This window comes from Centruroides sculpturatus, unplaced genomic scaffold (genome assembly GCF_000671375.1).
Source record: "Centruroides sculpturatus isolate CEXI.00-Female unplaced genomic scaffold, Cexi_2.0 scaffold149, whole genome shotgun sequence".
Lineage (NCBI taxonomy): Eukaryota > Metazoa > Arthropoda > Arachnida > Scorpiones > Buthidae > Centruroides > Centruroides sculpturatus.
The window spans coordinates 118,953-133,195 of NW_019384406.1; the positions used below are offsets into that span (position 1 = coordinate 118,953).

Below are 14,243 nucleotides of genomic sequence, written 5' to 3' on the forward strand. Positions count from 1 at the left end.
TCTAAATTAAAGGTGGAATATTATAATTTTTGCTTTTATTAGAATTCTGTCAATGCTAAATTAGAAATGTTTGTACTATCAGAAGAATATCTAACAGACAAAAGTGAGACAGATTCCACAATTTCCGATATATTAACTGACCTCGATAAATTGCTACAATTGAAAACAAAAATGAATGACTTGGTAATTATAACTTAAAAATGTCTGTCATACTTACTTATTTTTGAATGAATTTTTAATGTTTATATACCTGATAACAATTTATAGCTTTATGGGGATAGAAATTTTGAAAATGTTCGTAATCAAGTAGATGTGTTAGAAGATAGACTCACGTTTCTTGAAGTAACTTATATTGTTTTTGTTGTTTTAATCTTAATAAAATTCATTTTTCAAAATCTTTTAACTTATAGAAAAATACCGGCTTGGGCAGTGAAGAAAAGAGTAAGTTATTATATTTTAATTTAAAAAACTAAGTTAAATTCATTATAATATAGTTACTAAATTGAAATTTAATTTTACATAGCATCTACATTCATTGTTTAAATTAATTAGTATTTTTATTTCTTTTGTGGAATTTTGTAGCCTATATTTAATAATGTCAACTTGGATTTATTAATTTTATTTTTAACATAGGAAGAGTGTTATATATATACTTTTTCATAGTTTATAGATTTTATACTATTTATAGACAATTGTCGATTTCATTTAGTGCCACTATCCGTTCGCTTTTAAAACTGCAATTTAGTCAAGTATAGCGCTAAATTAAAGTATTTCAATTCGTAAACAATAAGAACTACACATAATAGTGCTTGGGTTCATATACTTTTCGTTTCGAATGGATCGATCTGTAAGATCGGATCAGTCTTTGTCATGTGATACAGATCGCTTCTAATATGTGTGTCAGTTGGCGGAAAGTATACAAGTAGGATTGAATTTTTTTTTACTCTGTAAAAAATTGCTTACATAATGGCAAAATGGGAGAGCGCACCCCATGCATTTTACCGTACAATCTCTCAAAACTGTCTCTTAATACTTATTTTTTTTTCATCTCGGTTTATCAGATATTTTAATAATGTATTCACTTACCATTTATAAAGTTTTAATACTTTTCATTGTCGACAGTTAAACATTTCTTTGCTGTCAACTATCAGTTTTACTTTAACCACGGAGGTCGCCATCTTTAATCTTTTTTATCCGATTCAAACGACCCTATCCTTTGCTCGGATTAGCTTTATCGCTATCAAGTTCATAATAGATTAAGTTTGTATACGCGGATCGAGATTAATCAAATCGCTATAGTTCGTTTGTATGCGAGATTTGAATGATCAGATTAATCTTGGATCAGTTTGATTCCAAATGTATATGCACTCCTTCAGATGTAATCCAAACGAACAATCCCAGAAAATTTTTTATGGTGCTAAATCCTGGATACGTCGTGCCCTCGTCCCTTACCACCCGGTCAGTCGCATTGTGATCATGGCCGAATCCACAATAACACGATTAAAAAGTTGCTCTTAGTGTCCACAGGATAGGGAATGGGAAAAAAAACTATACTATAAAACTAGCAAACCGTCTTATAAATCGGTACAATTACAGTAATTATTTTGAAATACAAAAAATATAATTTATACTGTTTTTATTTTAGTTAATTAATTATAAAACGAGATATATCCTTACTTATGTTACTATTGAAAGAAACTATGAAACTATGATAGCAGGTTAAAATTCCTATAAACGATAATTATTATTATTTTTATATTTAGGATCATTCGATTTAGCAACTTTAGGTCGTTTGGTGAGCAAATTTTATCATTTTTTTATAGTTATTAATTTAAAAATTTTCTATTTAGGAAGTTTTTGTAATTAGATTTGTTTNTGCTTCTCAAGTATAAAATTGAATTATATAAGAATCTGACAAATTACTATTATTATATCTATGCAATTATAATGTGAAATATTAATAAATAATCTATTTAATAAGTAAGTATAGTATAGGCTAACAAATCTTTTTATGGGAGTTTAGGAACAAGATGTACAAAGAATGATAAAAAATTTAACAGACGGTTTAAATAATAAAGTAGACGCCATTAGATTAGAAGATGTGTCAGAAAGCTTTCAAAAACGCATAAATGCTCTGGCTATTAAAATGAAACAAATGAAAACTATAATGGAATCAGAAGCACCTATCCCCGCAGGGACAAAATTGTATATAAATTTTCTTATATTTTTGTTATAAATAATGATTGATATAAATCTATTTTCTATCATTAGACAAATTGCTAAATGTATTTCTTGTGAAAGACCCACTAAAATTCATAAATTTTCGTAAGTTTAAAATAACAAAACCTTCAATAAATAACAACTATAATATTACTTAATAATTTAAAAATTTTCTATTTAGGAAGTTTTTGTAATTAGATTTGTTTTGTCTCGCTATTATTAGTATGAAGAATTAATAGAAAAAGTGCAACCCATAATAGAAAAATTTGAAAACGATGATTTAGGAGACGTAAATAGTTCTAATCTAGTGGGACAAGTTATGAATTGCCGATTAGCATTGAAAAAATTAGCAGTAGATGTTAAAAAACAAAAAGATACTCTTGAACTGTTACAATGTGATTTAAACAAGCAAATAGATAAAACAGAAATGCTTATGTGTGTTCAAGAAAGAGGATTTACTCCAGAGGACAAAGAAATTTTCTATGAAATGCAAAAACGGTTAAAGAATGTGGAAAAAGATTGTGAACAGATTGAAGCCATAGAAGTATTATTGATAGAAGTATTATCAGAACCAGATTTATATAACTTACGTTGGTATAGTGGTCGCCCGATATAGTGAAAAATTTAGTTGATTTTTGTTATTCTTTACGTATATAGTGAATAATTTAGCTTAGTCCTTTGAAAGTTTAATATATCGATAATCCACTGTAAAATTTAAAGATACAGCTTAGGACCTTATTCTACGAGGTGCCATACTTAAAATCAGTATGTAAGCTGTATTGTTAATTGATGTAACGAAAAGACTTCTTTTATATTATAGTTAGGACTACAATAAATCTAAACCTGGTTCTGGTTATTAATATATTGATGAAATATTTTTAATATCATTTAATGTTTTTTTTTAATTTTATTATATTCTAGGAAATGCAAAGTGCAATTTCACAAATAAAATTCATCAAGGCTAATAAGGATGAAACTGAAAACGCACTTAAAAATGTAATTTTATTTTGGAAGATATATTATATATTAATATATAAAATTATCAAAATATTTAATTTAATTTAAATTGTATTGAAGAAAGCAGATATTCAAGATGTGAATGAGAAAGTTAGCAAGAATGATTATGATCTTATGTTGAACGATGTTACTAATGGCTTGCAAGAGTTGATGACTAAATTTGCTTCTCAAGTATAAAATTGAATTATATAAGAATCTGACAAATTACTATTATTATATCTATGCAATTATAATGTGAAATATTAATAAATAATCTATTTAATAAGTAAGTATAGTATAGGCTAACAAATCTTTTTATGGGAGTTTAGGAACAAGATGTACAAAGAATGATAAAAAATTTAACAGACGGTTTAAATAATAAAGTAGACGCCATTAGATTAGAAGATGTGTCAGAAAGCTTTCAAAAACGCATAAATGCTCTGGCTATTAAAATGAAACAAATGAAAACTATAATGGAATCAGAAGCACCTATCCCCGCAGGGACAAAATTGTATATAAATTTTCTTATATTTTTGTTATAAATAATGATTGATATAAATCTATTTTCTATCATTAGACAAATTGCTAAATGTATTTCTTGTGAAAGACCCACTAAAATTCATAAATTTTCGTAAGTTTAAAATAACAAAACCTTCAATAAATAACAACTATAATATTACTTAATAATTTAAAATGTCTTCAGATACGTTAGAAGTTCACCTTTTGAAATAAATGAATTAAAAATGAATTTGAATGATTCACCAATTGTTACAATTAATAATAAAAAGTAAATTATTTTATAAAATTCTAATTCTTTAAATAATATTTTCTTTATTTATTTACTTTATTTTTTTATTATTTAGTTTTGTTCCAAATACAGAATACACTAATTTAGGAAGAGCTGCTGGTGGATTTTACACAACATTCGATTCTGAAACCAGAAAATTTCCATCAATTAATGTATTTTTTTTTTAAATTATAATTCAATATTTATAAGATTTATTTTATATCTTAATGTTTTTTCATAATATTAATTATATTTTCTAGAAAGAAAGAAATTTTTCTGGTCACTATAAATAAAGAAACAAAATAATATCTACACAAATATGAATGTTTGAAAATTAAATGCTGTAAAATTGATTGTAATAAAATAATGTTAAAAAAATTATTATTATTATATTGAATTTTTGAATTAGAACTGAATATATTTACAGTAAATATAATTTTCCCCCCTTTCCAGGTCCTATATAAAACAGGAACGGATCTAGAGGGAGAGATACGCAACTGTAGGGACGATTGTCCCATCTTTCCCTCTAGTTTTTTATGACAACAGGAGCTTCATTGTTTTTCAAATGTTTATATTTTAACATTTTTACCATTACTTTTCAATTTGCTACATTTTAATATTGTTTATGTATGAATAGGGGATGTTGTAGTTCTATTGTTTCCTCCTCTATAATCCTAAGCTGATAAAATTGAGAATTTCAATTAGCAATTCCAACTTCTAGAAGTTTACGACGATAAAACAATGTTCTACTTATTATCGTAAACTTTTGGATGTTAGAATTGCTGATTGAAATTCTCAATCCTATTAGTTTAGGATTATAGAGGAAGAAACAATTATTTATGTAGTTTATTTTAAGTAATTATAAAAGGTTGTATAACTTTAATATATTATTCATTTTATTACATGAATTAAAAATCGCTTCCTTAAGATTCGTTCCTAGATTCTCCTTTGATATGAAATGAATGAATAAAAAATAATTAAATATTTTATATTAATTATGCAACTTAAAATTTATATTAATTTTTTAAAATTTCAAAATTTATTTACTGGAATTTTCCACAAAATATTGAATAAATTCCCTAAATTATTTCGGATCGTTATGAAGTAATAAATTGGAATTTGTATTTTTTTAAAATGATACCTGTAGTATAATCTCTTTCTTTTTTTTTTTTAAGTTGTAAGGTCGACAACCTATTTGGCACAACAATGATTTCTTACACAAGCCTGCTATCTATGGGATACGTTTTATCTCAATAGTTCAGTTCAAGCACGGAGTGGAGAGTTCTTACAAAGTTGCCTTTGCCATGTAATACGGTTAGAAGTTATATCCACGTGATTTGATTATTGATTATTAAGTCGATGAACACTTGGATTAAAGTAACAGGAAGCTAAATGTTGTACAAAGTTGTATTTGTTGTTTTAGGAATACTTTTCCACATATCAGATTCTTCAAGTAAGTATGCTTCACATGTTTTATCTGTCTAGTTTCATAACTTTAACTGCTATACTAAAACTGTGATTTCATTTGTTAACTTTTAAGCAAATTAGATAATTTGCAAATACAGTAGTTTCTATCTTATGCAGGACTTCAAGCTTTTCATCTTCTCCAGCTTTATATACTGAGTATTTATACGATTTATTTCACCTTACAAATGCAAAAAACCTTGCTTATTTTAGTAGAAATTAAATGCTTTAATCCTAGTTATTTATCAATTTGTAAATAATAAGTAATAAAAAAAATTGATAATAAAAAGATTGATTTTAATCTAATAAAAGATACTTTTAATTAATTTAATACCCATTAAAATTTGCTATTTGTACTTAAACAAATAAAATAATTATCTAATGACATATAAAATGTTGTCATAATTTATATAATTATTAAATCTCTGTTTTATTTATTTTAATTTATAATATACAAAATACTTGTGAGATTTACGCATAAATTATAATTTTCAAAAAACATAATTTTTAAATTTACTATTATTATTATTTATTCAAGTAATTATTTAATATTATAGTCAAGAAATGGGTTATCTAAGGGACATAATTTACATCAAACTCGATTTTTGATAAACAAATTCCATGTTCGATTGAACTTCTACCCTGCTGTTTCCAAGAGGTTAAAGTTCACTTTGAAGATGTTTAGAAAATGGCCAACATTTTAGTGCTTTATCTTAAATAATATCGATATTGACAAATCTTTTCAAGGAAATTTTCTGCATTAGATAATTTTACTTAAAATGACTTTAAATGTTGAAAACTTATAAGAAATTTATAGAAAAAAAATTAATTATTAATTAATTAATTAATTTTTATTAAGTAATAGCATCAACTTATATTTTCATATTTGTTTTCGATTTTTTTTTTTAAATGAAAGAGATAAATATTATCAAAAATATGTCTCGAACACAATTTAAATATTTAGCGATAACATATGATAATAAGTCCTCGAAACCCAGATTGCAAAATAATATGTCAAAAACAAATTTGCTCATCTATATCACTTTTGAAATATAGAATTTAAGTACAATGTAAGCTTTATTTTAGCATTAAAGCATTGATAATAATTAACATAGTTCATTCCTATTTTAACTGCTCAAAATGAGATTGGATTATTGATCTTAACTATAATATAAATACTTTTTTTTTTTTAACCAAACTTTACAAAAAGCGATTCTCGAAAGAAAAAAAAAGAAACAATAATAAATTAATTAAACTTTTCTTAATGAAAAATTAAATTTAAAATAATTTGGAATAGTATTTTTTAACCTTTTTTAATCTTACAAACTCCTTTAATCTATTGGAAGATAGAGTTTTATGATTAAGAGTCATAGTGATAAAAAACTATTAATGTCTAGAGGTTATTTTTCTCTCAGTGAAACTAATGTAGAGACTTTATAATATTCATTTCATATAATGTCTAGATTAAAAATTTAGATTAATTTTTTAATCTAACGAATGTAAGTTGAGAAAAAAAAGTGATCAAGAAGGTGCGAAAGAAGGTGCTTTTTATGGAACGGCGCTCAATCTTTCTTAAAAGTTACCATCTAAAAGCAAATGAAAAAAGATAAAGATTAATTAAATTTATAAGAATAAAAATTATTAGGAAATATCGTTTCGAATCATTTATATTTATTTTATTTCATTAACAAAAGCTTAATTAAATGCTATTATTTGTAATTCGAGAAGCATTTTTAATATTTACGAAGAGTTTGGTTCGAAACTTATATTAATTATTATTATTAAACTTTATGTGGATAGCTAATGGGCTATTTACGTAATTTTTTAATAGTAATTAGAGTTAGCATAAATTCAAAAATAAGACATTTAAGAAAAGTTCAGACAGATTTAACAAAGTACATTTAAAAAGCAAACAATTTAAATTGTACTCAAAAGGGAAATTATTGATAAAAGAAGGATGGGAGAACAATACAGTTCAATGAAATACTTCCCTCCCAAATGGAAGATAGTTGGCAACATTATGTCTTAGGGATTGACTCTTACAAGAATCTACTGTATTAATAAATCGACTGCTGAATGATTGAGACAGTGAAGGTAGGCTATCAGTCTGCGACCGAATCCGAGTCGATTCAGAAATTTTTAAGGATGGATTGCTAGGGATATGTCGGATCTGTCCCTTATCACCAGCTAAACTCGACGTTCGGATAGCCGAGCGGTTAAGGTGGCAGTACACCACTCTGGGAGAACCGGCATCAGTTTCCCAGAGCGTAAACTGGGAAACTGATGGAACCACTCCCTGAGAAATTCCTGGGTTTTTTGACCGTTCTCAGAAGTATCCGGATATGTCGGGCTTCCTTCCTCATCACCCGGCCACCTATTTATTATAAACCTGGTCGAATCTAAAATGGGCATGCCCAAAGGCCCTCTTAGTAGCCATCGACGCACCTTACAGCCGTCGTGCAATAGTAATCAAATTCTGCACGCTGTGCAGAAATTTAAATAAAATCATTAAGCCTACATCATAGCGCAAAGCTACATCATAGAACAGCTGTTCCATCGCAAATGTTGCATGTTGACGGCCGGATGGTCGAGCGGTCAAGGTGGCAGCTTACTGCTTTGGGGACACGAGATCAAATCCGGACGGGTCGAAAAATCCCAGGAATTTTTTGGGGTTGGTCCGACCGGATATATCGGCCCCATCCCTCCTTAACGGCCGATTCATTGTGGACCTGGCCGAACTCATAATGTGTTTGCTAAAAGAGCCCCACTTACTGCCCACAGGGCGAAAAAAGTTTGAAAATATCCTAAAATCGTGACCACGCTAAAATCTAACATTGACACCAATAGCAGTGCAAGTACTAGTAGATATACAGCCAAAAATAGTAACGAGCGAGGTTGCCAAAAATGATTTTGCAGACTATAATTTTTTCACTCTCACGTGGGCCATAGGAGAACTTTTAATCATTCTCTTTATCGTTTCGGCCAAACCTATAATGGTTATTTTGTTTTTAACTNAAGTCATAATGTACTTTATAAAAGAATCAAATGTCTTATTTTGTAGAAAATTGAATTTCTGATTTTTATAGAAACGAAATGAAACTCTTGTGAACTGTCAAAGGTAGAGATTATTAGGCACCCCAAGTTTATCTAGATTGTCCTATGCACTTATGCGGTGTCCACCGAAAAATTTACGAAAAGAATCCAAATGAGATAATATAAGTCTCTATTTCTGCAACGAATTTTCTTACAACCTATATAATTCAAAATTCAATTAGAGGAAGGATCTCAACGTTGAATCTGCTTTTTTATTTTCTTTCTTTCCGCATTGCATCGATTTCATTGGACGTCATGAAAATAAATAAAAACAGTAAGCCACTGGTCACAGACCAGTGACTTACTATTTTTATTTATTTTCATGCCGGGCACTCAGTATATTCTATAAAATCGGATTTTACTGTTATAAATGTGAAAAAATTTTAATAAACAAAAGCGAAAGCTATACTATGATGTCATATAACAATTTCTTATCTTGTCGCGTCAGTTTATAAATTATACAGTATGTGAAATAGTTTAGTTAAAGCCAAAGACTAAGATAATAATTTTCATATTTTATTGCATGTTTTGAATATTTCAGAAGGGAAATTACTCATAAACCCATCTATATTACCAATACAACGACGATAATCAGTGCTGTATCTAGGCATTTTTTTTAAAACTCATTCCGCCCTGTGGGCACTAAGAGGGCCTCTTTTAGCAAGCCCATTATGGGTTCGGCCAGTCCCACAATGGTGCGGCCGGGTGATGAGGGACGGGGTCCGACATAACCGGACAGACCACTCCCGAAAAATTCCTGGGGATTTAGTGACCCATCCGGTTTCGAACCCGGAGCGGTAGGATGTTACCTTGACCGCTAGACCATCAAGCCGTAAGTAGCTAGGCAGGGACAAAGGACTCTAAAGTGGGTATTAAAAAATTAAATGAATTATATTTTTTTCATTTAATTTTTTAATCATATTTAATTTTAATCATATTTTTTTCAGCTGTGGGACAAAGTTTCATTGCCGTTATATTTTTGGCTAAAGTTAAAAAATAAGCCACAGTTTTTATCGTATTTGTTTTTTCATATTTATATTTTATATTTCTGTAGGACACATGAAAATTATAGCATTGACGATAATTATCTCTGACTACAAAATATAAGAACTCTGAGCATTGACGGATTTTTCCCAAAATTGCAATTTTCAAACGCCACCTGGCGGTGTTTTTCAAAAAAGATTTGGCCACGTGGGTAACGAGTGATTAGAGATTTTTTACAAAAAAGTAGAGCCATATAAAAGTAAATCAGAAAAAAATATAAAGTTTCCCTTATAAAATGAATATAATTAAAACAATCGTGGATACTATGACCGAACCTTAAATAATCCATACAACACTAAAAATAAAACAGTCTAATGTTAGTTTGCCTCCTTTATTTATACAGTAGATATGTACTGTACGCTTATGGAACAACTGATGCTGAACTCGAAGAGGAATACGTTCTGTAAAAAGAATGTATGTTATTAAAGACTCGATTTATTCTCTTCGGGTTCAGTTTCAGCTGTTCAAGAAGTTCTTGTTATTTATTAGCTAAAATGCTATATAAAATGCTAGTCCAGTGTTTTCCAATAGGAGCAGAATTGGTGGGCAAAAATAATACAGTATTTTGGTACAAAATTTTAACTCTAAAAAAGTTTTGTAACTGGGTGACTTTTTATTAAGTTTAAGATTCAAATGTACTAAAAAGGGATGAGTAAATCATTCTAATGACTGATTATTTTTCATGTAAATGAATTCATCAATACAAACAATTTAGATCATTCACTATTTAATATAAATAATATAAGTATGATGATTATTTTTTCCCCTTAAAATGAATTGTAATGAAGATAATAAATAATAAACTATTTTATTTTAATATGTTTTATTATTTTATATTTTTATTATATTGATTTTTAAGGAACTTTATGATCAATAATTAAATCTGAAGTTTGATACAATTTTTATTTATAGGTGTTTTAGAACCTGTCTATGACCACTGTTGCAAACTTGGAAGTTCTGAAGCTCAGAAATATGCTACTTGTGCTGGTTTTCCAGTTCCTATTACTGGAATTCCTTCAGTTTTTCAGGCCATCTGTCTTATAGCAGTAGAAATATGCTGTGTTCGAATTCATAGGATAACAAATTGTAAAAATGGAAAGGATGCTGCCAAATTAGGACAGGGTTGTGTTATTGTTCCTGTTGTAGGAGGAGAAGCTCATAAAGTAAGATTTTATAAATTCTATGTTTATAAATTTTGAATAATTTATTTGTTTTTTCTGTAAAGTAAAGCTATTGATTTTAGGATTGTTGTGAAGGATGCAAACTTGGTTTAGCTGCTGCTAAAACAAACAATGAATGCAAGTTTAAAAACTTTTCATTTGGAACACCATGGGATGAATCTTATTATGATTGCTGTATTCAAGCTTTGGATAATAGTATTGATAATACAAATAAAATAACTAATCCCGGTATGATTTTCTTAATTATATTACTTAATTACATATATAAAATGTAATTTCCTTGATTTGATATTAGATGGACAAGATATCAACGAGTGTGCCTTGTTTCCTAATCAGTTATGTGCTCATATATGCATAAACACTCATGGAAGTTATCGTTGTGAATGTAATCCTGGTTTTGTCTTGCATTCAAATGGAAAATCTTGTGTTCAAGGTAACTTTATTAAATTTCAATTAAGTATAATTAAATAAAAATTTTGATATTTTTACTTACATATAAGCTAAAGTTTTGAATCATTAATTAATATATTAACTTAGGAAAGTTAGAAATGTTAAAAATACACTTATTTTTAAAAAATGTTTCTTCCTTGTTGTAATTTACAAACATTCAACTAAATATACAAAACTATGTTCCTTTTTTGAAAAGTTTTGCTGATTGCAAAATGTAGCAACAGAATTTAAAGCTGAAATACTTGAGTAGCAAAATTAACATTACAACGGATATTAATAACTAACTGATTGAGCCTATTATCATTTTGGTTAGTCATGATTAAAGGAGGTAATGCACATTGCATTCTTAATTTTGTGTTTAGGTTGTCATCACATCTTGAAACATTATTGATAGAAAAAGTAACATGTTATCAATTTATGCAAAGTCCACATTAATACAAAAAGACTATGGTCCCATGAACAAAGATATTTTCATGTTAATTCATTCAGTTAATACAAAATATTGACATGTAATACGAATCCTGTTGTGGTCCCATGAGTTCAAAAACAATTATTACATTATTTAATACAAAGCACACTGTTTCCTGCTTTCCTGACATCACATGAGTTAAAGTGGCAATGTACAAGCCACATCATAATAAGGGCATATTTTTGACTTGAATATCAACACAATGTTTACACTATCAGTCATCATTATTGTTGGCAATGTAGGTAATTTCCTAATCAATGTTAGATACGCTAGAAAAAATTAATAATAATAGATGCATATTGTAAAACTATTAATAATTCAGTTAAAATTTAAATTATTAATTACAAAAGAATGGAAATGAATTTTAGTTATTAACTAATTTTAAAACATATGTCTTTTACAGAGAATTATAATTATCAAAGCTTATAATTTATCTGTCAATAGCTTTATTAAATTTTCTGTGATAATTAACATATTTATGTAAACATATTTTCATTTTTTTTTCTATGTTTAACAAGAAAACACAATCAATGCATTACTTTCCTATTATATAAAAATAACTTATTAAAAAACCAGATTGAAAATATTACTGCTGCGCATTATTTTCTATTATAAGATGCATTGTTGAGCATTGCAATGAAACTGCCATAAAATTAAATATGAAAATTGAAAAGAAAAATGGAAATTATTCAGATAGTAAGAACTTTTATTCAATTGAAATTTGCTCTTAGAGAATGAATGATATTGTAACTTTCCTGAGAATGAAAGCATTATTTTTTAATTTTTATGTATAAATTTTTCATTAGAAATGTTAATTAATAATTAATTTAATACCTTATCAGAATCATCAAATAACAAATGTGATACAAATAATCCTTGTGAGCATATTTGTGTGGATACAGGGACTGCTATTCAATGTGAATGCCATGCTGGATTTCATTTATTACCTGATGGGCAAAACTGTGCAGGTAAATAGATTTGAATAGTATATTATTCATATTTTTACTCTGCAAATATTTAAATACTTTAAAATTACTTTTTACTTATATGCAATTTTAATGTCATATTAATATATTTAATTTCTTCTTTCTTATTTATATTTTTATTTTTATGCAAGTGATTCTTTTTTATTGTAGTAGCACTTTTAAATTTTTGTAATACATTCTGTTTTTACTGCATATATAATTTATGTACTTTTATCATTTTTTTAAAGTATTTTAAAGTAGTTTTTAATGGGAAATAGTTGCTGCTTTTTACATTAATGGGAGAAAGCTATATTTAATATCAGCATTATCATAATTTTAAAAGAATAAAGAATTTTTTGCTTAAATGTAATTAACATTTTGATAAGATGTCAAATATTTTTTAAATTTCAAAATTTTCAGAAATCTGTTCCCTCTCAGTATTATGATTTATAATAGAATTCTATAATAATAAATTATTGATTCAAATAAACAGAATTTATTTAATAATTCACTTCTTATTTTTTATTTTCACTTATTATAAAAGTTTTTCTTAAAAATTTTATTATTTGTTGGTTTTCTCAAGATAGAATAAATTTTCAAAAATGCTTAGTTTAAAAAATATTCGACTTCTTAAAATTACAATTACATTATTGATTATATTACATAAAAGTTGATTAAATAAGAAGGCATAAGAAATGAATCATATTTTAAAATGTTTACATTTATCAAATAAATATTATTGAATTGTTTATTTATTAGATATTGATGAATGTGCTCATAGAACAGATACATGTAAACGAAACATTGAAATTTGTCAAAATACTGTTGGTGGCTTTGAATGTGTAGAAATTAATTCTGGAAATTCAGCATCTAATTGTTATTTAGGATATTATCTAAATCAGGAAACTAATACATGTGATGGTAAGTTTATTGCTTGTATAATCTTAAATCATGTTTTCTAAAAATTAAATATTTCCTATTTTGAATTATATTAATTTTAACAATAGAAAATTTATTTTAATGCAAAACAACTTCAAATAAATACAGATATTTTTTTATTAATAGCATACTATTATTTAATTAAAACTGGAACTATGCAGTTAAAAAATAAAAATAATGTTTTATATTTCTGAAAGTAGCATTTGATACTCTATGATGAATTAATTCTTCAATTATTCATTAATAAATTCCAATACATCATTGTAGGATTTAAATAGATCAAATTTAAAATACAAAATTTTTAAAGCAAATGTTCCAAACTTGTTTACAAATTTCAGTTGAATTTAAATTTAAATTTTTAAAAAAAACTTAACAATCTTAATAGAAAAATAATATTTGTTTGTAGAAATGGGCTGGCAGAATTACATTTTAATAAAACATAAAATTCATCTGGATACGAGTCCAAGTTTACTTGCCATGTCTAATCACCAGGAACAACTATTTCCATTGCAGAGACAACCTTTCTTTAGAGGCTATGCCTCTGCACGAATATGTAAAACAGTTTAAAATGTCCACAGGTGACAATCCCAACACAATTAAAAATATAATATTTGTTTGTAGAAATGGGCTGGCAG

The 14,243-nt window shown here is 27.0% G+C and overlaps 2 protein-coding genes across 4 annotated transcripts in view; both read left to right on the forward strand.

Moving 5' to 3' along the window:
- Positions 1 to 1,918: 1,918 nt before the first annotated feature.
- On the forward strand, positions 1,919 to 4,322 carry LOC111618858. Its single transcript, XM_023360462.1, has 6 exons — positions 1,919 to 1,949; positions 2,024 to 2,205; positions 2,272 to 2,325; positions 3,920 to 4,003; positions 4,080 to 4,176; positions 4,264 to 4,322. Exons 2-6 carry the CDS (start codon positions 2,042 to 2,044, stop codon positions 4,294 to 4,296), a joined length of 432 nt encoding a protein of 143 aa, XP_023216230.1. The 5' UTR covers positions 1,919 to 1,949; positions 2,024 to 2,041; the 3' UTR covers positions 4,297 to 4,322.
- The window catches only part of LOC111618856 (fibulin-1-like), a 46,850-nt gene continuing 36,922 nt past the window's right edge, over positions 4,316 to 14,243 (forward strand). The window contains exons 1-7 of one of the 3 annotated variants that reach the window (XM_023360457.1): positions 4,316 to 4,358; positions 5,179 to 5,456; positions 10,517 to 10,767; positions 10,848 to 11,013; positions 11,081 to 11,218; positions 12,547 to 12,672; positions 13,429 to 13,590. In XM_023360457.1, the coding sequence (XP_023216225.1) occupies positions 5,396 to 5,456; positions 10,517 to 10,767; positions 10,848 to 11,013; positions 11,081 to 11,218; positions 12,547 to 12,672; positions 13,429 to 13,590 (904 nt within the window). In that variant the 5' untranslated portion in view covers positions 4,316 to 4,358; positions 5,179 to 5,395. Of the gene's footprint in view, positions 4,359 to 5,178; positions 5,457 to 10,516; positions 10,768 to 10,847; positions 11,014 to 11,080; positions 11,219 to 12,253; positions 12,401 to 12,546; positions 12,673 to 13,428; positions 13,591 to 14,243 lie in introns of those variants that run through there. The other 2 variants (XM_023360458.1, XM_023360459.1) reach the window with 2 other exon arrangements.

Coding starts and splice junctions, on each gene's coding strand:
- LOC111618858 (XM_023360462.1), top strand. CDS start 2,042: ATGATAAAAAATTTAACAGACGGTTTAAATAATAAAGTAGACGCCATT. Junction 2,206..2,271: donor ATCCCCGCAGGGACAAAATT/GTATATAAATTT, acceptor TTCTATCATTAG/ACAAATTGCTAAATGTATTT. Junction 2,326..3,919: donor ACTAAAATTCATAAATTTTC/GTAAGTTTAAAA, acceptor AAATGTCTTCAG/ATACGTTAGAAGTTCACCTT.